The sequence below is a fragment of the Lathyrus oleraceus genome, chromosome 5 (assembly GCF_024323335.1).
Source record: "Lathyrus oleraceus cultivar Zhongwan6 chromosome 5, CAAS_Psat_ZW6_1.0, whole genome shotgun sequence".
NCBI lineage: Eukaryota > Viridiplantae > Streptophyta > Magnoliopsida > Fabales > Fabaceae > Lathyrus > Lathyrus oleraceus.
The window spans coordinates 640063308-640089638 of NC_066583.1; the positions used below are offsets into that span (position 1 = coordinate 640063308).

General features: G+C 36.5%; 1 protein-coding gene across 1 annotated transcript; it reads right to left on the reverse strand.

The window, feature by feature from the left end:
• Positions 1 to 6661: 6661 nt before the first annotated feature.
• Positions 6662 to 7639, reverse strand: LOC127082617 (uncharacterized). Its single transcript, XM_051022844.1, has one exon. The coding sequence runs from the start codon at positions 7637 to 7639 to the stop codon at positions 6662 to 6664; it is 978 nt and encodes a 325-aa protein (XP_050878801.1).
• Positions 7640 to 26331: the final 18692 nt, after the last annotated feature.

Sequence of the window (26331 nt, forward strand, 5' to 3'; positions counted from 1 at the left end):
TGGGCCCTGTCTGATTCTCAATTTAAAAGGCCCCAAGACCAATAACATCAAAATAAATCTGATTAATGTTAATAATAATATTAATCCAATAATAATAATAATAATCCAATAATAATAGTAATAATATTAATAATAATAATCCAATAATAATAATAATGATAATATTAATAATAATAATCCAATAATAATAATAATAATCCAATAATAATAATAATAATTCAATAAATAATAATGATAATATTAATAATAATAATAATAATAATAATAATAATACTTTTTAGGCATAATATCAATAATATTCCTAATAGTAAATAATCCTAATAAATGATAATTATATTAATAAACTTTAATAGTATTAATAATAATAATTTAATAATAACAATAATATTACTAATAATAATTCACCATTAGTAAGAATATTAATATTCTAATAAACCCAATTATCCTATTAATATTTCCCTCAATATAATTATTTGACGAAAAATTGATTTATCCCTAATTTATCCCAATATTAATATATTTCCAATTAGTAAAAATATAACCTAGCAAATAATAATATTAACCCTGTTTAACTAATAATAATGTCATAAACTATCCCATCTTAATATTAACCCATATATCTCTAGTATGATGATATTTCATATTATACCCTAAATCAATATTAAGTTCATATGAGGAACTAAAAGTAAAAACGGACCTCCTTTGACTTTTTAGATCATTGGAGTTGACCCGGTGACCCATATGGGACTCTGAATATGTTAGTGATTTGTATAGAAAGGACAAAAAGGATGGTCAAATTGGGGTATGACAGTTGCCCCTATTTAATCAGCTCCCAACTGAGATGATGATGACAGTGAGCCTTCATCCTCTCATGGTTGAGATGGTTAAATATAGAGAGAGACCCTAATTTGACCACGATGTTAGTAGATCCTTGGAACGAGCGAGGATTTGAACAATCCATGACGCTCAGCTGGCCTCCAAGCCGACTTGTGGTGGAACCCCTGATGAACCCTGATAAAATCCTATAATGTAATTTTTGATAAGCCCCTTGATATGATCCCTTGATACGATCCTCTGATATAATCCCTTGGTACAACCCCTTGATATAATCCCTGAAACTTCTAGTAAAAATTATGATGTGTTTGATGGAGCTTATCCCACATGTGAGATGGGTTGATAAGCTGGGGATATGAGAGGTGGATACATACTCCCTGGTTGATAACGATCATTCAAGCAGACCAACTACATGATACACTTTGGAAAACTTGCGATGAATAAGCTTGTTGGGGAAGTCCTTTGTTGAAAAGGTGCTTATGGGAGTGTTACTTACTAGGGGAGGCCAATAAGTGTCCCTGCTCGGGGAAATGCATTAGTATAGATGGGGTTTTCAACTTAGCGGGCTTTTTATCCTGTTTTTCTAGGCATAGTACCTCTTGACTGCATCTGAGTTTATAGCTCGTGGTAGCTCAACTCCGTCCATAGTGGTGAGAATCAGAGCTCCTCCAGAGAAGGCCTTCTTCACGACATATGGTCCCTCGTAGTTTGGGGTCCATTTTCCGCGGGGATCTTTATGGATTGGTAGGATTTTCGTCTTCTTCGAAATGTCGGGGACAAACTTTCTTGTCGAATGCTTTCTTGAGCCTTAGTTGATATAACTTCCCATGACATACCGCAACCATGCGTTTCTCTTCTATGAGGTTTAATTGATCAAACTTGGTTTTCACCTATTCTGTTTCGTCTAATTTGGTCTCCATCAGGACTCTTAATGAAGGGATTTTGACTTCAACAGGGAGTACAACTTACGTACCATATACTAGAGAAAAGGGAGTTGCTCTTGTTGAGGTGCGGATGGAAGTTTTGTAGCCATGTAGTGCAAAAGGAAGCATATCATGCCAGTCTTTGTAGGTCTTCACCATCTTCTGGATAATCTTTTTGATATTTTTATTGGTTGTTTCAACTGCGCCGTTCATCATTGGTCGATAGGGTGACGAGTTATGGTGCTCGATTTTGAAACTCTCGCATAACTCATCCATCACTTTGTTTTTTAGATTCAACCCATTATCTGTGATAATCTTGTTAGGAACCCCATAGAGACAAGTGATCTCTTTTTTTATGAATTGTGTGATCACTTGTCTTGTCACATTGGTGTAGGAAGCAACTTCTACCAACTTGGTTAAGTAATCGATCGCAACCAGAATGAATCGGTGTTCGTTCGCCACTTTTGGCTTAATCATCCCGATTATGTCTATACCCCACATGGAGAACGACTATGGGGCAGTCAAAACATTTCAGGGAGTAGGTGGTACGTGTACCTTATTTGCCTAGATGTGACACTTGTGACATTTCTTGACGTATTTAAAGGAGTCGGTCTCCATAGTCAACCAATAATATCCTGTCCAGAGAATCTTCTTAGCCATGGAATGCCCATTGGAGTGAGTTCAAAAGGATCCGTCATGAATTTCTTTGATAAGCATGTCTTTCTCATACCCATCCAAGCATCTGAGTAAAATAATGTCATGATTCCCCTTGTAAAGTACCTCCCCATTAAGGAAGAATTGAGAAGCCTGTCTTCGGAGTGTCTTCTTATCCCACTCGAGGTATTTGCAGGATATTCTTGTTTTTGAAGAAATTGTTTGATGTCATGAAACCATGGTTTATTATCCGCTTCTACCTCTATGACTATGCAATATGCAGGCTCATCCAAACGATGAATTCTTATAGTTGGTGCTTCGTTGTACCATTTGATCTTGAACATGGACGATAAAGTGGTCAAGGCGTTCGCTAGTTGATTCTCCTCCCAAGGAAATGGAAGGTAACCTCATCAAAGTAAGTTATCAACTTACGGATGTGGTCTCGGTACCGGATTAGCTTAGCATTATGATTTCCCCATTCTCCCTTGATTTGATTGATGATAAGAGTTGAGTCTCCATATACTTCTAGGATCTTGATTCTTAAGTTGATGGCTTCGTCAATCCCTAGGATACACGCCTCATATTCTGCCATGTTGTTTGTACAAGTAAAGCATAACCTAGCCATGAAAGGAATATGATATCCTGTTGGGGAGGTTATGACGACTCCAATTCCATGTCCGGTTGCGTTTGAGGTACCATCAAATACCAAGTTCCATCACGATCCTGGTTCAGGTCCTTCATCGGGACCTGGGCCTTCGCAATCCCTTATTACCATAATATCTTCATCATGAAAGTCAAATTGTATAGGGTGATAATCTTCAGTTGGCTGTTGTGCGAGATAATCCGCTAACACACTCCCTTTTATAGATTTTTGTGTGACATACTGGATGTCGTATTATGTTAGCAACATTTGCCATCAGGCTATTCTCATAGTTACTGCAGGCTTCTCGAAGATATACTTCATAGGATCCAGTCAGGATATCAATAGAGTAGTATGACACACCATATATTGTCTGAGCCACCGAGCAACTCAAACTAGGGCACAACAAGTCTTCTCCAAGAGTGAATATCAGGATACATAATCAGTGAACTTCTTGCTTAGGTAATAGATGGCGTGCTCCCTCTTTTCGGTCTCATCTTGTTGTCCCAGTACACATCCCATTGAGTTGTCAAGTACCGTTAGGTACATTATAAGTGGTCTTCCTGGGACTGGTGGTACCAAGATAGGTGGCTCTTGTAAGTATTCCTTGATTTTGTCGAAGGCTTTTTTGACAACCTTCGTTCCACTCGATGTTTTGATTTTTCCTGAGTAACTTGAAGATTGGTTCACGCGTAGCTATAAGTTGTGAGATGAACCCAACAATGTAATTCAATCTCCCCAGAAATCCTCGAACCTCCTTTTCTGTCCTTGGAGTTGGCATTTCTTGGATAGATTTTACTTTATCAGGATTGACTTCAATTCCCCTTTGGCTGACTATGAACCCTAATAACTTTTCTGATCTGACCTCAAAGGTACATTTTGCTGAATTCAGACGTAACTTGAACTTCTTAGACGATCAAATACTTTTTGTAGGTTGACTATATGATCCTCTTTAGTATGTGATTTGGAAATCATATCGTCAATGTAGACCTCTATTTCTTTATGGATCATGTCATTGAACAGGGTCACCATGGCCCTTTGATAAGTTGCCCTAACATTTTTTAATCCAAAAGGAATTACCTTATAACAGAAGGTGCCACAGGGAGTAATAAACATGATTTTCTCCATGTCTGGATGATCCATTTTTATCTGGTTATAACCCGAGAATCCACCCATGAGGAGAAGACTGAGAACTGAGTGGTGTTATCTATCAGTACGTCGATGTGTGGTAATAGAAAATCATCTTTAGGACTGGCTCTATTCAAATCCCGATAATCTACACATATTCTGACCTTGTCGTCTTTCTTTAGAAAGGGAATAATGTTATCTATCCATTATGGATACTTTGCAACACCTAAGAACCCATCATCGAGTTGTTTCCTGACATCGTCCCTGATTTTGAGAGACATGCTTGTCCTGGTTCTTCTCAATTTTTGCTTGACTAGAGGACATTCTGGCTTGAGTAGTAATTTTTGTACGACTATGTTTGTGTCTAACCCTGGCATATCCTGGTATGACCAAGCAAACACATCTGAGTATTCATGTAAGAGCTCAATCAGCTTTTTCTTGACTTCATCTTTTAAGGAAGCGCCGACCTTAACTTCTTTCTTGTTTCCTTCAGTCCCCAAATTAATCACATCAACTAGTTCTTGATGAGGTTGAATTTCTTTGTCCTCCTGCTTCAACTGTCTTGCTAACTCTTTTGGAAGTTCATAATTGTCCTCATCACCTTCATCCGCTTGGTTAATTGGGAATTCGAAGTTATAAGGGATTATAACAGTGTCATTTTCAATAGGTTCATTAATTAATTTGCGTGAGGAAGATATTTATATATTATTATCTTTTAGATGATTTGATATAAATGAAAGAGTATGAAAGGGTATTTTCGTCTTTGTAAAGAATATTTAAATTGTAGGAAAAGGATCTTGATTGAAAAAAAATGCAATTTTATTCATAAATAAGTAATTGAAACGAAGGTGGCCCTACAAAGCTTGTTCATTTTCCTTGAGCATATCAAAGGACTTATTATTATTTTTGAAAACAGTAAATTACTTTGAACTGAAAATCATCTTCGGGATCTTGATGGTCTTCCAATTGCTGAGAGGTACATTTGGTGAACAATGACACACCAAGTTGGGTATCCCTTTTTCTTCTTCTTAAACCACAACCACTTGATCTTCATCCCTATATCCCGCATTGTGGAAGGTCTCTTGAAGTGTACAAAGCTTCTTCTGATCTGTCTTCTGAACTCCTTCATTAGCTAGTTTGTAACCCAGCCTGAGCCAATCCTTTTTCTCTGGTATCTCTAGCAACTTGCCTCAGCCCTGGGTATCTCTACCCTCAATCAATTTGGACATCTTCTCCCATGGGGATATTGATTTTTCTTTTCTTTGACTGACTGCTGCAATCTCCAGGGATTGAAAAGGTATTTCCAATGTTTCTCCATCCGCTTCTATGTATCTGAAGGATGAAAGGTGGCTAACGAACATGTCCTCCTCCCCTTGGACGATTATTAGCTTATTGTCGATTATGAATTTCAACCTCTGGTGTAAGGCTAAAGTTACAGCTCCTGCGGCATTGATCCAAGGTCGTCCTATGAGATAACTATAGGATGGATTGATGTCCATTACTTGAAAAGTGACCATAAAGGTATGAGGTCCCACAGTTATTGGTAAATCAACCTCTCTAATTACCATCCTCTTCAATCAATCAAAAGCCTTGACCACCAAAGTACTAGCTTTCATGGAAGTTCTTACATTGTTTAGCTTTCCCAAAGTATTTTTAGGCATGACATTTAGAGATGATTATGTGTTCACCAATACCCTTGATAGGAGACTATCTTGACATTTGACAGATATGTGTAAGGCTTTGTTATGAGCATGTCCCTTTGGTGGTAACTCATCGTTACTAAACCCCAAACAACTACTGGCGGTGATATTAGCCACCATATTATCGAATTGATTTACTATTATATCTTGAGTAACATGGGCTTCATTTAATATTTTCAACAAGGACTCTTTATGGGCTTCAGAGCTCAACAACAAAGATAGTATGGATATTTTGGATGGTTCCTGGATTAATTGATCTACCACCTTGTAGTCGCTCTTTTTTATCAACCTTAAGAATTCCCCGGCTTCTCCTGAGGTATGGTCTTCCTGGAAGATTCAGCTTTCTTCTCTTTTGAACTTTCAGTTGTCTTTTCTTTTAATTGTGGCTCAAGAGAAAACACTTTCCCACTCCAGGCCATGCCCCCAGTTCCAATAATATTAGTGACTATTGGTTCTATCACTATAGGTTTGTATCTTATATATGATGTAGAGTTATAATTCCAAGGTACATGCTTAGTGCTTTCGAATGGGAACAATGCAGGAATATGGAAGACAATATGGTCCTCTGACTTCACAGGTATTTGAAATGGAACTTGAGATGGATTTGGAATTGGTATTTGTATTGATGTATGGGAAGGCATTTGAAATGATATTTGAAATGGTGATGGAGTTTCCACTTGCTAGTAAGGGATCTCAACAGGTGTGTGTCCCTGAGATTATATAAATGAGACATCTTATATCTTCCTAGTATACCCGATTTGAACCAAACCTTTATTCATCATTTATTGAAGACACTCATTCATCTTCCCGCATGTGTCTGGACTGACGAGGCAAAGTTTACAGTTAGCATGTACCTCTTTGAATTCCTTGTAACCAAACAATTTTTCACGTATCCTTGACATGAGAGTTTTCACCTGATCTACCATTTGGGGCATAACGGTGTTGTCTAGTCCTTCTACCGCATTGATAGTTGGACCATCATGTCCTGGAATTGGATTTCCCTTCACATTTGGACCCTTTAGAGCGAAAGAGATAATCTTGCGATCCAATAAGTCTTGTACCTTGAACTTAAGTGTCAAAATCTTTTCAGTAGTATGTCCTGGTGACCTGGCGTGGAAGTCACACCTGGCGTTAGCATCGTACCCACGGGGAAGAGGATTTGGTAGAGGTGCCAGAGGTTTAATCTCTACCAATCCCTTTTGAATTAAGTATGGAAAGACCTGAGTATATGTTGTCGGTATGGGGTCGAACTCCTTCCCTGGCCTTTGTTGATCCCTCTGGGCATACCCATTTTCTTGATTTTGTTGAGACAGTGCTCTAGCCTGTTGTGCTTGAGGCATAGAATATGCTTGTTGTGGATATTGATTAGGGCCCACTGCAACTACGTAAGAATTGTAAGCCACCTGAGAACTCCCTTCGATTGTGACAGCGTTGGTCTCACCTTTCTTTGAGTTGTTACTGTTGGAGTACCTTTTGTTACTCTTTTGATTCGAGGATGGTTTTCCGATCTTACTGTTTTTCAAGCCATTCTCAATTCTTTCCCCAATTATTACCAAGTCAGCAAATCTGGTAGATATTGAATCAGTCATCTTTTTGTAATAAGGGCCTTGCAGGGTGCCCATGAACATGTCAACCAACTCGTTCTCCAAAAGTGGAGGTTGTACGCGGGAAGCCAGTTTTTTCCACCTTTGGGTATACTCCTTGAAGGATTCACTTCCCTTTTGGGAAAGATTTTGAAGTTGCATATGATTGGGAGCCATATCAAAATTATATGTTTTATTGTCTTAAGAAGGCATTAGCTAGGTCCCCTCAAGTCTTGACATGGGTTCTTTCCAGTTGCATGTACCAGTCCAAGGATGCCCCACTTAGACTGTCCTGGAAGCTATGCATCATTAGTTTCTCATTTGCTGCATTAGAAACCATCTTTCTGACGAACATCTTGAGATGGTTCCTTGGGCAACTGACGCCCTTGTATTTCTCGAAGTCAGGGTTTTGAACTTTGGATGTATAACTATGTCTGGTAACAAGCACATCCCCATAGCATCAACTCCAACGATACTGAAGCCTTTAATCACTTTCAGTCTTTCTTCTAGGACTTTATATTTGTCTTCAGTTTTTGTTTCCCCAATAGTGGAAGCAGAGTGAGTAACTAGTTTGATTTCTTGGACCATGCCCCTAGGATCTTCCTCCTTATATTATTGGCTTAGATCCACATAGTTGTCTTACGAAATTGGTATGTGTATGGGACGGGATGCCTCATTGTGAGCAAGAGTTAGGGTAGACCCTTCAAGATGAAAGACACCATCCTTAGCTTCACCACATTGGATGTCAAAAATAAACCCTTGTAGAGGGTTACCATCTCCAGGTAGGGGTGTGGACGTGGAAATGTCCTTCCTTTTGTCAGTATCAGTTTCCCTTGCCAACATGTTGGTAATGACTCTGGTGAGTTGATCCATCTTGTCCTTTATTTCCTCCATATTCCCTTTGACCGAGTCCATATCCACCCTAAGTGTTGCCCGACTCTGTTCAAGTTGCTCCATGGCCTTCTTACGTTGAGCTCGAGTTTAGAGACTCAGGTTGTTATGTTTGAAGATATTGGGAAAGTACGAGGAAAAGTGACTTTGTTTTCTTTTCAATGCCTATGAAATTAAGTGTGCATGAATGCATGATAATGTATGCAAAAATATTTTGTTTTTATTTCTTTAGGGAACATTCAAAATCCATTGTCACACATTTTTAGGAATATGAACACGATTGTAAATATCATAGAAATAAATTTATTCATAAATCCAAAGTAAAGGTTTGTACGGGGGTGATGCCCCACTTATAACAATACATCAAGAAATAATAAAAAAACGGAAAGACAAATTCTCAAAAGAAAATAAAAACTAGAGTGGTGCCTCCATGGCCCTCTTCAAGTGGGCTTTAAAATCTTACAACATGACATCATATAGCCTGATAAACTCGAGTACTTCTTGGGAAGTGTTGTAGAAGTTTTCCACGCCATCAACTCTTATGTACATGCTAGGAATGTCCCGCATTAAGTTGTTGGCGAACTCCTCCAAATTGGAATATTCGATCCTCCATGCTTCAGCTCGGTCACCTTATTCTTGAATAATGACTTGAGTAGCGGCAGAGAGGTCCCTTAGGTGCTGGATTTCTCCCTCTAACTGTGCGACCTGAGCTGTCAGGACTTCATGGTCTTGATTTTGAAGATGCACCTGCTCTCTTAGGTTCAAAATCTCTTGGTAGATCCTTCTCCAATTAAGTGGCAGCATCTACTCAACTTCTATCCTTAGTTGTTGTTTCCTAGCAGCAATAGCCTGGGATTTCGTAAGCGCCTCTTCGAATCCATAGATCTGAGTCATTATAATGCTTTCTCTTTCCTGTTGTTCCCATACGGTTAACTCTTATGCCCTCTTCCACATCGGACCTTCAGCTTGGGCCTCTTTTAACTTACCGTTTAGATTTTCAAAGTTAACTCCAACACTGAATAAACCCCCCAAAGTCTTTCGTCTTTTACTTCTTTCAGTATGGAGTTCCTCCATATTCTCAAGGAGATATTTGTCCTTCAGCTCCAGGTTGTAGCTTATCTGGTTCTTTTCATAGGCCGCGTCGTAAAGATTATGTTCTAGGCTTTCCTTATTTTGTAGCTTAAGACGACCGACCTCTTCAGTGGACATTGTAATAGGGTTAGGCATGTCTGGGACGTAAGCCGGGTCAATTATGAAAGGCAACTTAACTAGACAAATCCTTCCCTTAATCCAAGGGGTGTATGACTCTTCGGACGAAATACCCTTCCTTTTTGGCTTGTTGTCCTTGACATGCACTTTTTCCCACGCTCGAGTAACCTTCCTAAGCAGTTATATAAATGAAGACTCTCCCCCATGCAAGATAAACTCCTCTATCTCGTCTTCTTTAGGCCTCTCCCATATGGGGTGACCCAATTGTCTTAGAGCTAGTACATGATTAACCAATGAGGGGTACATTGGGAGAAATCCCACGGCTAATAATTATGTTCCTAGTGTCTATCTTCTTCGGATACCAGAGGATCGATCCCTCATTGAGGGATGCTACTTTTTGAGCCCAAGGGTGATTACCCTTGGTCTCTATTAGATGGATGTCCCTATAAATATGTGAGGCAAACCATTGGTACAATAATGGAATGTAATAGCGTAGTGATCCCTTCTCCCTATTATGGCAGATGCTCATGGTATAGTAGACATCAGTGAGTAACATGGACACTAGATCTATTTCTAGATTTTTCACTGTCCAAAAGATACTGATGGCAGCGACATCCACGAAGTCACTCACTTTAGGGAAGAGGACTATCCCAAACATTATTAAAGCCACGACGTCAATATAAGACCCCCACCTTTCTGCCCCAGCCATTCTCCGGGATACCCCCTCCAAGTAACTTCTTCTGAGACCTTGGGCATCCCTATCTTCTTTGTAATATGACATAAGGTCCTCAGGGGATATCCCTAAAGTCATAGCCAAGTCTATAGGCTTTATCTTCTTCCTCATTTCCATGTAGGGTCCTTTTCTACTTTTAGGACGTTTACATATAACCCAAACTATTCTAGCGTGGGGGCTAGGAGAAAGTCTTAAAAGAGGAAACCCCGCAAGGGTGGATCGTAGAATTGAGCTAAGGTAGTGACTGCCTCTACCTTCACAAGGATTCTCAAGAGATCATTAATCCCCCCGTATTTGAGTGTAAACTTCCGCTGAATGGAGTTGGGAATTAGCCCCTGAAGAACCTTTAAACTTTGGATATCTGGCATGGTTGCCTTGATGCGGAGAGTTATCCTTTTATTCATTTCCATTGAGTACCTACAACAAATTTTGAAATTCCCCAAAGGATGGTAAATATATGTAAAAGCTTTATTTTGATGTTAATGGCATGATGATATGAACGTCTCTTAACTTTAAATATTTTTGTTGGGGTGATCATGTAAGTATGCCTTATGTTGGGTAGGCTGCTTAAGATTAGGTTAGATCTAAGGTTAGACTACCCAATCCCATCACTTGTAGGATATAAAGCTTTGGCTAAGATAATAGTCCTAGAGTCATGGATTATACCCTTGCTTTACCATGAGAAGGAGCAAGTCTTCCTACGGTAATCCTTCGGGATAATTCTCGTCTAGAAGGGACCTTAGTAACGACCTTTACAGGTTGATCACATAAGGTTACCCTAAGTTAAGAGGGTTCTAGAAGAGGTCCCCAGAGTCATGGACCAAAATCAAAGTTTTATCATGAAGAAGTGTTGGCCTTCTCATGACAAACCTTTTTAATTGATCTATTTTGGGCGGATCATCATCAAAGACCCTACGAGATGAGAACCCAGATGGCCAAGACAGAACGACCCCTTACTTAAGCTTATATTTTTTTCTCGATCTTAGGTTTTAGCTTCTCACATAGTATCAATCCCAACCAATGACAATTTAATATAAGAGAGTAACAAGGAGAATAGAATGTAAAATACAAATGAATAAATGAAAAGAAGTAAAAATAGATAAATAAATAAAAATCAAGTAAACCAAGAAAACACACAAAAACCTAGAACCGGAGGTTAGGACAGACTCTCTTTAGGGATAATATAAGAATTCCCTGGCAGAGATGCCGGCTGTCACGGTTGGAAAAATGACAGAGTCGCTACCACCCTTTATTCGTTCATAAGGAACAAGGGAAATAATGATAAAACCTAATAGTTAAGGTGAGATACTAGGTTCGGGAGTCAGTTAAGTAAGGGGAAGGTGTTAGGCACCCCTTACCTCAATTGTACTCAATAGGATCCTCCTACAATTCTATGGCTAGTGTATGTTTCTAAGGTGTTTGATTTAATATTTATTAATTATTAGTTATTTGTTTATTTAAAGATGGTATTACATTCAAATGGATGAGAGACCCAAAAAGGTTTTTTATAATTGTACTCGCTAAACTTTATAACTTTACGCCTACGTACCTCCGCATTAGGCGAGGGATCATAGTATTATAGTTCTTCTTGAAAATGTTGATTGATTGGTTATTTTTATCCCTTGAAAATTCTCACGCATCGGGGGCGGAGAAGTGTTTTTTAGAAAATGCCTCAATACACTAGGGTAGAGGTCTTATGGTTTGAAATGAAGTTGAATTGATTTTATCCCTTTATCCCTTGCAAAAATCTCACTTTAAATTATTTAAGAAAATAAAATAGGAGTCATAGTTATGTGATAACCCCCTTATTCCAATTTTTATCCCGATTTAATCTTTGGTAACCCCTTTATCCCACATTATATCCCAACGTCTTTATCCCGTTTTAATTTGAGAATGTCATTTAATTTAGTAATAATATATTAAATATATAATACAAAAATAGATCAAATTAAAGATAATACAAATAATGTAAATAGGATGTCATAAGACATATCCTTTTTCCAGATTTTATTCCATTTTATATCCCTTAAACCCTAATAATTATCCCGGATTAAATGCCCTAATTCATGATTTAATTAATCCTACTATAATTGATAAAAAACCTAATCAATTAAAATATTTTCATCATAATTAATTAATTAGATAAACATGTCAAAATTAAAATAACAAAAATTTAATTTTTATTTTTATTTGAATTAATGGATAAATCATAATTAATAATTAATTAACTAAAAATTAAATGGATAAATGAAAATTAATAATTAATTTAAAATTTAAAAAACGAAAGGGTGTGCATTTTAAACTGGGTTAGCAATTGAGCTGGAGTTTGGGGGTGCTAAGAGAAATAGAGAGAGGCTCATTGGCCTCTCTGGGCCCACTGCATCCAGAGGCGCCCTGGGAGAGTCAATGGTGGACTCTCGACCAGGAGCGTCTGATACGTTGACTAAAGAGTCAACAATATCGACTCCCACACATTGGATAGGATAACGAAGCAAGTCTTCCAGATTGAGGGATGAGATTGAGGTGAAACAAAGGTGCATCGTGGATTTACCCGCTCGGGATATGTCAAAGTATGTTCATCGGGTGGCCATCAGGGGGCACGCGTCTTAGATCTAGCAACAGAGAGAGAGGGTATATGAGCGTCACCCATTCACAAACTCTCATTTTTCTCTCTTCTTTCTCTCTCTATGCTCTGCTTTTCTCTCAACTCTCTCTAAACTCTCACGATGAGCCACCCTTCTCCACCTTGCGCCACCACCCAAAACCCCACCTTCCATAGATTCCGATTGGTCTTCAACCGAAATCATCAAGTGTTCATCAACAATCTTCCAGAACCCTTCAACCTGGGTTCCCCAAATGAACCCTAACAACTTCTTCAACCCAAAAACGCATTCAAATCGAAGAACCCTAACTCATTTCCCAGATGAACCCTAGGGTTCAACATATTAACCCTAACCTTATATGGGTGGAACCCTAACCCTAACATGAAGAACCCTAGGATTCATATGATGAACCCTAATCCTAATTTCCCATAAACCCATAAATCAAACATAATGTAAATCCACAACGTATACACACAAACAACAATTCAAAGCAAAGGTGAGATTACGAAGACCAACCTTCATAATGGAGGTTTATTCTGGTGATGAGGTAAGATCACTTCTCTTCTTCTTCATTTTATTTTATTGCTTCTCTTTCCCCTTTTAACTTCTTAATTTTTCTATTTTGTGCGAGGTTCTTGGATCGAGGCTTAACTTAAGAGAGTTAGGGTTTAGATATTAAACGTTAACTTCTATTTGATTGGATATTTGGTGAGGTTTCATGAATTGTAGGAACAAGATTGTTGAGGATTATCTTTAGGGTTTTTCTCCGTCCTCATTCTGTTTTAATCATTAGGTTTATATAGATTCAAATTAGGTTAATATTTTTAATTAGATTGATTAATTTATGAAGTTTTTGAATCTGATTTGATTGTAGTTTTATTAGATTTTGATTTTGTTCAAAAATAGGTTTAGGGTTCCAAATTGTAGCTGATATTTGTAATGTATTTGGTTTAATTTTGATTATATAATTCAAGATTTGAATGTTTTGGAATAAAAATGGAAATATTTGATTGCTCATTCTGTACGCAAAATTAGGGTTTCTGAATGGGGAAGAAGATGAATAGGGTTCGGGACATGGGCTTGACCCGGTCCAGGGAATATGGGTCCTACCTGACCCAACTAAAATGTGGAGTTGGGTTACTCAATTGACCCAACTGAAACGGGCCCTAGATTGAGCCTTGTCTGATTCTCGATTTAAAAGGCCCCAAGGCCAATAACATCAAAATAAAACTGATTAATGTTAATAATAATATTAATCCAATAATAATAATAATCCAAAAATAATAGGAATAATATTAAGAATAATAATCCAATAATAATAATAATGATAATAATAATAATAATTCAATAATAATAATAATATTAATGATAATAGTAATAATCAAATAATAATAATAATCTAATAAATAATAACGATAATAATAATAATAATAATAATAATAATAATATTTTTTAGACATAATATCAATAATATTCCTAATAATAAATAATCCTAATAAATAATAATTATATTAATAAATAATAATACTATTAATAATAATAATTTAATAATAAAAATAATATTAATAATAATAATTCACCATTAGTAAGAATTTAATATTCTAATAAACCCAATTATCCTATTAATATTTCCCTCGATATAATAACTTGACGAAAAATTGATTTATTCCTAATTTATCCCAATATTAATATATTTTCCAATTAGTAAAAATATAACTTAGCAAATAATAATATTAACCCCGTTTAACCAATAATAATGTCATAAATTGTTCCATCTTAATATTAACCTATATACCTCTAGTATGATGATATTCTTATTATACCCCTAAATCAATATTAAGTCCCTGTGAGGAACTAAAAGTCAACACGGTTCTCCTTTGACTTTTTAGGTCATTGGAGTTGACCCGGTGACCCATATGGGACTCTAAATATGTTAGTGATCTGTATAGAAAGGACAAAAAGGATGGTCAAAATTGGGGTACGACAGTTACGATACCCTTGGTTTGCGAGTTAGTACCTATCAATATGACCTTGAGTGATTAAAATCTTTAGCCTAGAACAGTTACAAAGGCACCACTATTTTCTTCTTCATAAATGTTTGCTTTAGGGCAAGTAAAGGTTCAAGTATGGAGGAGTTTGATAACAGCAAATTACACCATTATTTTGACTCGTTTTATACTTGTTTTACCTCTATTTCCAGTGTTATGTGGGTATTTTGTCTGCATTTCAGGTATTTGACCATATAGGAGCCATGTGCAAAGAAACGAAGCAATTCGGATGCAAAATGAAGAAAAAATTGGGAAATTACACACAAGGCGACCTACATAGCATTCGCCATGGAGAATGTCATATGAGAAATGACATGTCTCACTCACCAACGGGCAGACTGACCCATTCTTCCACACGTTAGGAAGGTAGCATTCGTCATCCTTTGTGAAGGCCAGGCAGTTAGAAAATGGACTTGCTTGGTCTCCCACTCACTCCATGCACTCCTATATTTTCTCCCATGAATGAAGAAGCTTTCCACTTGATATTTTGGAATTTGGAACATTATAAATAGGTGATAAGCTTCATTTTCCAAGGCATCCAAGCTTAGCACAATCTTGAGCACTAGAATTATCGATCAAAGTTATAACTCGTCACATCGAGGGAGTATAGCACCAGAGAGTATTGAGTTTGTACGAAGTTTGGAGCACTTTATTTTCCCGCATTTTAATCTTACCGCCATTTATATTTCTTTACAAGTCTTCATCAATTTATTATGTACCAGATTCAAGCCTCCGTTTGGAGCATATTTTTATTATATTTCTCATTTTATTACCGTTTTATTTATTTACTCGCACTTTATTTTCCTCGCCTCGCACTACTTCTTTTATTTCCAAGTCTTATTTATCGCACCGTATTATTTTAAATTACCATTCTACAATGTCTACTTCTAAGTTTCAAACTTACGTTTTCATGTTTGTCATAAGCATGTCCAGCTAATTTATTGATGCTGGGATGTGAGGATCGTCACTTGACGGTACTCTAACTGTTGTTTCTTTACGATTTCAATTGTGAGTTGTTTTGGTTTTAATATAATTTTTCTGAACTCAATTTAATCTGTCACTATGAAAGTAGAGCCATGAAAACGTCGGGTAAGATCGAAAGTCGTATGACATTAAAGAATAAGATTGGTTTGTTTTTGAATAATGAATACCGCGAAAGAACTTTGTTGATTAACTAGAAAGTATAATATTTCTAGAAGGAGGTTTTAAAACTATTTATGGACGCGTTTATAGGTTTAGGATCCGGTTACCAGAGAGAAAGCCTGGAACCCTTTTAAGTTAAATTTTCCAATCAAAATTACTTTTCAACTGAGTAAAGAGTTTGATTTCTTAAAATAGAGTTTACTATTTTAACGCAAAAAGCATCGGTCACACGTGACAGTGGACGGTATAAATTAGAGAGTCAAATCTGGTTCTGAATACACGAAAGTGACAATCCCTGTTCAATTACATTCTTTTCAAAGTAGAAAATATTGCCCCGTATAGTGATCCTATTTAGAAGCAATCTAGAGTGATGTTGTTTGATGAGAGCCACATCCCGGTATTATTTGTCTGAATTTATTAAAGTTGTTTATTTCATATCTTTTTTGCTTAATTGATTCGCCTTAGATAAACATTGTAGCAACTGGAAAGGATATATTGACAGTTAGGTCTCTGTGGGATTGATATCTTTTAAAACTACGCGATAGACCGTACACTTGCAGTTAGTTATTCTGATAGACTCATAATATTTGCGAACAATCACCAAGAATAAGTTCTTTAGAGTGATATAGTATTTGCTTGAGCTTCTTCTAAGGTGCTGGTGTGTCAACATCATCTGATAAATCAACAACTTCAGATGTTGATTATTCTATTTCAAGTTGAATACCCTTAGGGTTTAAGAATGTGATCTTCAGATCTACAAGTTTTTCATCTAGCTTTGACTTTCCAAGGTCAAGCTTATCATCAAAATTAACATGAATTGATTCCTCAATGATATTGGTTTCAGTGTTATACACATTGTAGCCTTTTGAGCATTTAGAGTATCCTAACATGATACACTTTTGAGCTTTAGAATCAAACTCGTTCAAGTTATATTTTGTGTTGAGAATAAAACAGGTACAACCAAATGGATGAAAATAAGCAATGTTGGGCTTTTTGTTCTTCCACAATTCCTATGGAGTCTTAACCAGAATAGGTCGTATAGAGATCTTGTTCTGAATGTAACAAGTTATATTCACGACTTCTGCCCATAAGTGCTTTACCATATTAGTTTCATTGATCATGGTTCTGACCATTTCTTGTAATGCTCTATTTTCCTCTCTACAATTCCATTTTGCTAAGGAGTTCTAGGATAGGATAAATCATGTAAAATTCCATGTTCATCAAAGAATTTCTTAAAGGATTTGTTTACAAATTCACCACCTTAATCATTCCTGATCTTAAAAATTGTTAGACCCTTTTCATTTTGAACTTGAGAGAATAAGGTTGTTAACACAAAATGTGACTCATTCTTGTGCCTTAATAACTTTACCCAAGTTCATATGATGTAGTCATCAACAATAACTAATATGTACTTCTTGCCATTTACTAATGCATCTTTCACTGGCCCAAACAGATCAATGTGCAAGAGGTCTAGAGGTCTAGAGGTGGAAACAATATTTTTAAGCTTTGAAATAGATTTTTAGAAATATTTCCTTTTTGACATGCCTCACAAAGAGAATATGAAGCAAACTTCATATTTGGGAGAACTCTGACAAGGTTTAACTTGTTAAGCATAAAGATCCTTATCATGCTAACAATGCCCAACCTTCTATGCTAGGTCCATTGCTCTTTATTCACAGACATAAGAAATTTAACATTTTGATTTCTAAATCTGAAAGTTTGATTTTGTAAATGTTGTTTTTCCTCTTGCCTCTGACGATTACAAAACCATCTTTCTAACTAACAACTTTACACAAATTTTTATTTAAGATAATGTGATCGCCATTGTCACTTAATTGACTTATGGACAATAAGTTATGCATTAGGCCTTCAACCAATAAGTTATGAACAATAAGTTATGCATTAGACCTTCACTTAATTGGCTCCAGTACCAATGATTTTACCCTTCTGATCTCTTCCAAAGCCTACTGAGCCTCAAAGCTTAAGTTCTAACTCTTTGAACATATGCCTTCTTCCGTCATGTGTTGCGAGCACCTAGAGTCCAGGTACCATGACTGGATATCTACAATATAGATTATTTTATTTTTAGGTACCCATCTCTTTTTGGGTCCTTTATGGTTAGTCTTTCTAGAGGTTGTATCACCTCGGGGTTTGTGTGCTTAATCAGTGTTGTGTGTGTGACCGTAAATGAAATGAGAATATAAAGCCTTTGTCTTTATGGCCTTTTGTTTAGATTTTAGTTTGACCCTAGAGTGTTTGGGTGGCTCATAACCAAGTCCTCTTCTCCCATTTCTGCTTACACCATAGATCAAGGAAGCCATTTTTCTTCTGTCTATGTTTTTAGCTAAATTTTTTTTGAAAAGTTGTATCATATTTCTTAGACATACATTAAAATTTGATAGGAGATTCTAAAAGAGTTTCTTCTTCAAGTTTTTAATTTTTGCTTCTGAGAGCAATATTTTTTTCTTTCTAAAACATCATTTTTTTTCTTTTAAAGAAGAGTTTTCTTTTATCAACTCACTATGCTCTAAAAAATCATCAGCACGAATCTTCTCATGTTTCATGTGTTTTTCCTGGATATTTTGACCTTTTCAAACACTTATACCAAGGCTATTTCAAGTTCAGTACGATTAAATTGAGAAAATAGCTCTTTTGATTCTGAATTTGATTATGGTTCTGAATCTTCAGTGCCAACCATGACGCTATGTTGTCTTGTACTTCTTCAGAGTAATCTTCTAAGGAGTCAAATTCGTCCAATGTTTCCATTAGACCTTTCTTATTTTATTTGGAGAATCATACCTTAGTTTTTTCCTTGATGAGTTTAGGACACTCATTCATGCAGTGACATGGTTTTCCGAACTCAAAGTAGGTTCCTTCTGTGTCTATTCCAGGCCTATCATGTCCAGAGTTTGACTCACATCTTCCTCCTCTTCTATAACCTCTAAAGTTGTTATGTCTTTTCTTCAAGAGATGGTTGAATTTTTGGACAAACGAGAAAACTCATCCTCATAATCAGACTCTTCTTCAGATTTTTCTGCTTTAGCTTGAAGAGCTTTGGCTTTTGAATTTAGATCCACAAATGTTTTCTGCCTTTGAGGCTCATCCTCTTCTAGCTCGATCTCATGACTTCTCAGAGAACTTAACAGCTCTTCCAGAGTTATATTGTTTTAGATCCTTTAACACTTTTAGTGTTGTTATCATTAGCCTACATTTTATTGGCAGGCTTTTGATGATTTTATTACATGATCTTAAGTTGCATAGCCTTTGTCCAAAAATTTCAAACCAACAACAAGAGTTTGAAACCCTGAGAACATATTTTCAATAGTTTCATCTTTGTAGATTTTGAAAGCCTCGCACTTTTGAATCAAGGACAGTGCCTTAGTTTATTTCACCTGCTCATTTCCCTCATGACTCATTCTTAAAGAATCAAATATAGACTTAGTTGAGTCTCTATTTGTGATCTTTTCATACTCATTGTAGGAAATAACATTTAGAAAAAAAATTCTTCATCTATGGTGATTTTTGTTATCTTTCATTTGAGTTTCACTCATTTGCTTATGTCAAGCTTATCACCACCTGGGTTCATATGATGTGTGTATTCATCTACTACCATATCCCATAAATCTACATCATATCCAAGGAAGAAACTTTCAATTCTCTCCTTCCAGTAATCTAACTTTTCTCCATCAAATATTGGAGGTTTAACAAAGTAATGATCATTATTGTTTGTATTTGACTTCTCACCACTGGTATATGTCATTGTGTTTCAAATAGAAAGGTGGATCTTTATCTGACATAATTAAGTGTTTTGACACAAAGTCGTCAATACCATAAACGACGCTCTGATGCTAATATAGGCTTATGAAAGCACAAGAAAGGGGGGGGGGGTGAATTGGGTTTCAAGAATGATAGTTTTTCGCAACCCAAAATAACCATTAAAAAAATGAACAAAATAACCAAAATCACTTTCTTCACGATTCTGACCCAACTGATCTCCTAAGAAAATTGACGGTCAGTGATTCCTAAAGGCCTGGCCTACTTGATCTCTTAAGAAGATTCCTCATTAACAACATGTTATTGACTTATCAAGAGCCCGACCTAACCTGGTCTCTTGGGGATTACAATCAAAATTGTAATAAGAGTTTTTGTGTTTATAGATGCTTCTGAAAAGCAGATACACAAGTTTACAATCAAGTTCTACACTTAACAAGAATCTTCAATGATCTTTGTTCTAAGTGTATATGCATAAGCAACATTTCTTATTTGTTTATGAGTGTGAGCATTGATGTAGTTTAGTGCCTGTATCAAGTATATGTTCGTCACCTTCTTCAATCTTCAAAGTCCTTTTTAAATAGATGCAAAATAGATCTGCTGGAGGTGAAGATAAAAATATCCTCTAAGTACCCATTGGAGAATATCACTTCAAATAAAACGCTAATGTGGCGATGTAGCATGTAGTTGGTAAAGATGATTGGTCATGGAAGAATTCTTTGACACAAAGTACATTACTTTATGGAAAAAAGTATATTTGCTTCTGTACTTCTATCACATCAAATCTTTTGTTGATTTTTGGACAACTTCCATTCAGAGGCTTCTGATATTTGTTGTTGAAGCTTGAGTAGCATTTCCAAGTTCTATCTTTAGAATCTTTGGTGAGACTTCATAATCTTTGGATGGTGGATTTTGAGACTTCATAAGCAGATAGTCAGAGCCTTTTATATTAGAGTCAGTCTTGAGAACATTTGTTCAGAATGTTGACTTTGATAAATCATAGTTGACTTGTTTGAATGCTTATTTTCTTAGGTTCAAAGTCTATACATCTTAAGAGTCATAACTTGTTCCAAATTTTTCTACACACTCAACAAACTGGTTAGAGTAGAAAATTGTTCTCTTACATTTTGTTATCATCGAAACTTCAGAATAGTTATAGAAATAAACTTCTTCGAACACCATTGATAAAACACATACCTCAAATCAATATGTCATGACTAGTAGGTTTTGATCCTGATAAAGGTAAAACCTTCCCTCTAGACCGGGCCTTCTTTGGCTTCTAGCAGTTAGTACTAAGGTGGCCTTGCTCTCCACAATTGTAGTAAGTCATGACATTACTCTTACAATCAGCAATAAGATGTCATGTTTGTCCATATTTGTAGCATTTCTTCTTAGAACTCGTACACTCGTTTTCACGATGACCTATAACACCACACTTGTAACACTTAATAGAAGTGGGAGTCTCTTACTTATTTCAATCACGCTCATGCTAGTAAGCGATTAGAAAAACAAACGACACTGATAGTGTTTCACACCCATGTCGCATGCTAGGAAATAAATAAAAATTACAAAACCTGGTCGGACGGGCCAACCAGCTCAAACACCAACCAACAAAACTTTCAAAAACATTTAACAAGATGCAACAGAAATTAACATGATAACAAATTCAAATTAAACTCTCAAATAAAGTATTAAACTTTAACATCACAATTCGACACTAACTCAAAACATAACAAAATCGTCTCGTCCCCGGTGTTACAAGATCATAGTACTAAACTACTAAAATACAATATAACGATAAATAAATGAAGGTAAGCTCCAAGTCCACCCTTCTATACTCTGGACAAGTTACTCATTCACCTTTCTTGACTCGTAACTCGCCTCTTTCACAACAACAACATAAATTATGTATGACATATAATTTATTCAACAATAAGAACAACATGTTTATGATCCCCCTTCAAACCATAAACAACATGCAACATAGCAACGACATACTCCCCCTTCAAAACTACCACCATAATAAACAACGATTATGTACTCTCCACATAATTAATCATTAATCATCATAACAAATCATCTTGAATGAATTACACATTCACAACATTGCACCTAAAGAAAACATTATATTAATATCATTAATTCACATTCATCTCCCTAAACCATTATTGGGGAAAATTGTTACGTGTTAGCATTCTAAAACTTCGAACCTCGCCTCAAACGGAGTCGTGAATCTCAAGTTATGATCAAAATATTATTTGACTAAAATTACATATGTGCAATCGATTGAAAGGGACCATCAATCGATTATTCTCACTCCCAGACCTATTTTTCATGTTTTTTAACAGTATTAATCGATTGTTCTCACTTTCCTATACATTTTTTCTTTTATTTTTCACATATTGGCTTGATGCAATCGATTGATTCTCCCAATTAATCAATAACTGCTTTCAACTTTTCAAAAATTTAGAAGGGTCAATTGATTGACATTATGGTGCAATTGATTGACATAAGATATTTTTTCAAAAATACCACCCAAACACACCCTAACATGCTATAACAACTTATTTCAAAAATGTAACACCTCATATCAATTATCTAATGTATTACATCCTAAAACTAACAATTAACATCTAATTTAACCAATTTAACATTGCCAACAATGCATTATGAAAATCACATTCATGTTCATCGTCATTGATCGCTCTATTCGCAAGTGCACGAATCACGTCAGAGTAATATAAAAGAATATCGATCCCACAGAGACCAAATCATCAATCTATCGATTACTATTGTTACGATGTTTATCTAAGGTGGTACAAATGAGATATTGATGTCGCAAAATAACAGTAAATAAAGAAAATGATAAATACAATGCAGATAAAGATAGGCTTGAATGTATTTCACGTCAGTTAAACGATGCTTCGATTGTCTAAATAGAACTACTTATGGGACAATATTTTCTACTCTTGAAAAGAATCCATTTAACAGGAACTCTCGCTTTCGCGTATTTAGAACCGAGTTTACCCTTAAATTAAGGCATTTTATTGTCACTTATAAAAGGTGCGCAGAACGCTAAAGTAGTAAACATATTTTTAAGAAATAAGACTCGTAAGCTTAGTTGAAAAGTGATTTTGATTCGGAAAGTTTAACCAAGGAGTTTCCTGATTTTAAATCTATCAACGCGTCCGAAAACAGTTTCAAAAATAGTTTTTCCTTAAAGTGATAAAAATTCCTAGTTAACTAAGCCAGGGTGCTTTCGCACTCTTTGAGTAGTTAAAACTAACCAAGTTTGTTTCAGAAAACTCGAATTAAAAATCAAAACAACCCCTAAAACATTTCTACAGATGCAATATGTAAAACATCTCATTAACCGCGATCCTCACATTCTAACCTTTGAAAGATTTATCCAGACATGATAATACAAACAAATTCAACGATATTCAACATGATGAAAAGAAGTTTAGAATGTAAGGCGTGAAGAACAAGTAAAGCGTGTAAAACAATTAAAATGAGCAATAAAGATAATGGCGAGAAAATTAAATAAAGTAAAGACAATGGCAGGAAATTAAATAAAGTAAAGCATGACAAGGAATTAATTAAATTAAGGCACGGCAAGTAAAATAAAAAGGCAATTAAATTAGAACCTGGTCCAAATGGAGGCTTTAAATCTGGTACAAGGAAGTAAATAAACCTTCGACTTTGAAAATAAAGATGACAGCAAAATCAAAGTGCTCCAACTCAATTACACTAAGGTGCGATAACCCCTCGATGTGATGGATTACCACTTTTACAGATGGTATTATAGTCTTAGTGTTGTAAACTAAGTTGGATGTCTTGGAAGGGAACTAGAACGACCTATTTATAGAGGAACTCAACAGCATGCAAAGACCAGGGTACCCTTTAACTTCTCTTTAGTGGGAACGTGGAGTTCAAAGGTGGCGCCCACCACCCCTCCATGGCTCCCGCCATGTGAGTAAATGGGGAAGTTCATGGGATCGTGGCAGTTTCCTCCTGGTTGAAGGCTGATGTGTCATGGCTTCTCCTATGGCGGTCGTTGTGTAGAACGCCACGAGTACAATATTTGCCGAAAACCCTAATTTTTGGTCTTTTTGCTTCATTTCTTCTAAAAAGGTCCTGAAAGAGCTAAATACCTGAAAACAACACAAAAGAAAGCATAACACAAGCAAAATGATAATAAAGACCTAAAAAACATGTGCAATCCGAGTCAAATACATGGTGTGATTTAGTGTGATCAAATTCTCCCACACTTAAACCTTTGCTTATCCTCAAGCAAAACTCTTTGTAGCTCATGCAAGAAAAACTGTATCAACCAGAGTTAATTCAAGGCTAAAAAGGCTTATAAGTTCATTCAAGGATATTGTAGTGACACTTTCTGCAAATGTGGTCATAGGCTTCGTTCCTATACAAATTAATCCATATCACCCCACCATACCTAGGCCTTCTTTTCATCTTCTTCAAGTCCTTTTCATTCAGGTGCAATCACATTAAGCCCGTTATCCGTACATACTCATAGTAAGGTGACCGGTTAGTGATTATGATCTTAAGCATGGGGCTCTGGTACATAAGTTGGTGTAGCCCCTTTAATTAACCCTAGTGTAGTTATGGGGGATTGGATCATAATCCATCCTACCAAGTTCAGCACCAGATACCTCTGAACCAACCAACAATAGGCATATATCCTTTTTATTTTTCTTCTGCATGTTTCACAAACCTCTTTATTTTGTTGGGTTAAATGACCGTGTGAGAGTCACCTAGCCCGGAATTTCATACAACTAGAGAACAAAGCAGAAATTTGTATGATCATTCACTTATTTTCATTAGTCCCCTATGTAGAGCATGCTTAAGCCGGAGCTGACTGCAAGGATAAACTACTTAAGGACTTATTTGGAACAAAAATTAGGGCCACAGCATATGGGGTATCGGGATCGACTCTTATAATCATGAAGCCTACGGTGTCAAGACGATATCGATTTTTAGAAAAAGTTTTCCCAAGTCTTCTACATCATGTCATAAACCTGTCTTATAGCCTGAATATTCAAAATACAATGTTTTCTTTGCTCACAAAATTTTTGGTAAGGCTAAAGAAATGGGAGAAGTACGGATACACCACACAGATAATTCGTCAAACACATGTTATTTTATTGAAAGAAAAGCAAACAACTAAAACACACAAAACATACTGAAAATAAAGGAAAACGATAAAAATCTCCTCCCACACTTAAACCGAACATTATCCTCAATGTTTCGATATGAGATAGGGTAGGAGTAACCTGAAAGAGAGAGAACTAAGGTTGATCACCGGTACCGTCACCGTCCTGGTCAGGATTCCTGGGTCGACGACTCCTGCTATGATGGCTAAGACCTTCCTGCAGCTTCCTAGAGCGACCTAAGAGATACCCCTAGTTGGCCTCGATAAGTGCGAAGTGCCGCTCATTAGCCTGTTGTTGGCGATGTTGCTCATTAGTGATCGCAAGCAAGGACTCCGTGATAGTCCGATGTGCTTGCTCTGTGCGTTGCTGGGAGGCTACCATAAAACTCATATTATCAGTCAATTGTTGGTTTGTGGTGTTTAGAAGGGCGTCACGCCTTTCTTCCCGAGCCAGGTGCTCGCGCCACATCTCCTCAATGATGTAAAAATCGGGAGTGGTACCTGCAAAATTTTCAGAAGAAGAAGGTGTAATGTGTGCAGGTGATGCAGTGTGTGTAGGAATATCATGAGCAGGGGACTGGTCGCGCCGGTCATACTCATCATCGATCCCTTGCCCATCGTCCATAGGGACATTAGGTGGCAAAGGACCTGTAAAAGGAGGAGCATCGAGATCATATGTCCAGTTCCTTGCATGTCGTACATCTGTACACTGAGAGTAAGGTAAAATAACACTCAGTATAGCTACACCATGGATCATGAGGTTATAACCTCCTGCTCGCCGCACCTTGCACAATTTCATATCCTTCAAAAATTTCAAGTTAATGGTGCGGTGAGGGAGCGGTTCTAAGGTAGCTAACTCATCATTGAGATTTAGTGCTCTAGTAATAGAAGTAATTAATCCACCAAAAGAAATGGTTCCTCCTTTTTTCAAAATGGCGGACATATGTGCACGCATAAAAGGAGCAGGATTGATCCTTCGATTAGTAAGGCAACCTTGTAAAAATAGCAACTCGCGAGCATTTACTTTATTAGAATTTTCCCGACCAAAAATAGTACATGCCAAAAGATATAGAAAAATACGGATGGCCGGGTTATGAATAGTGGAGGCTAAAATTCCTTCAAAAGAAGTGGCACCCACATTCGATAATCTATTCCAAAAGTTAAATGCTTTGAGTGCCCACTCTGTATCTAAGGGTGTCTCACAAATGGCACCCTCTCTGTAAGGCATTCCTAACAAACCTGCTAAGGCGTCGGTAGTGTACTCATATTCAATGTTGAACATTCTAAAACATATGGTA

Excerpts from the sequence above, each read along its gene's own strand:
- LOC127082617 (XM_051022844.1), bottom strand. The coding sequence starts at position 7,639 with ATGGCTCCCAATCATATGCAACTTCAAAATCTTTCCCAAAAGGGAAGT.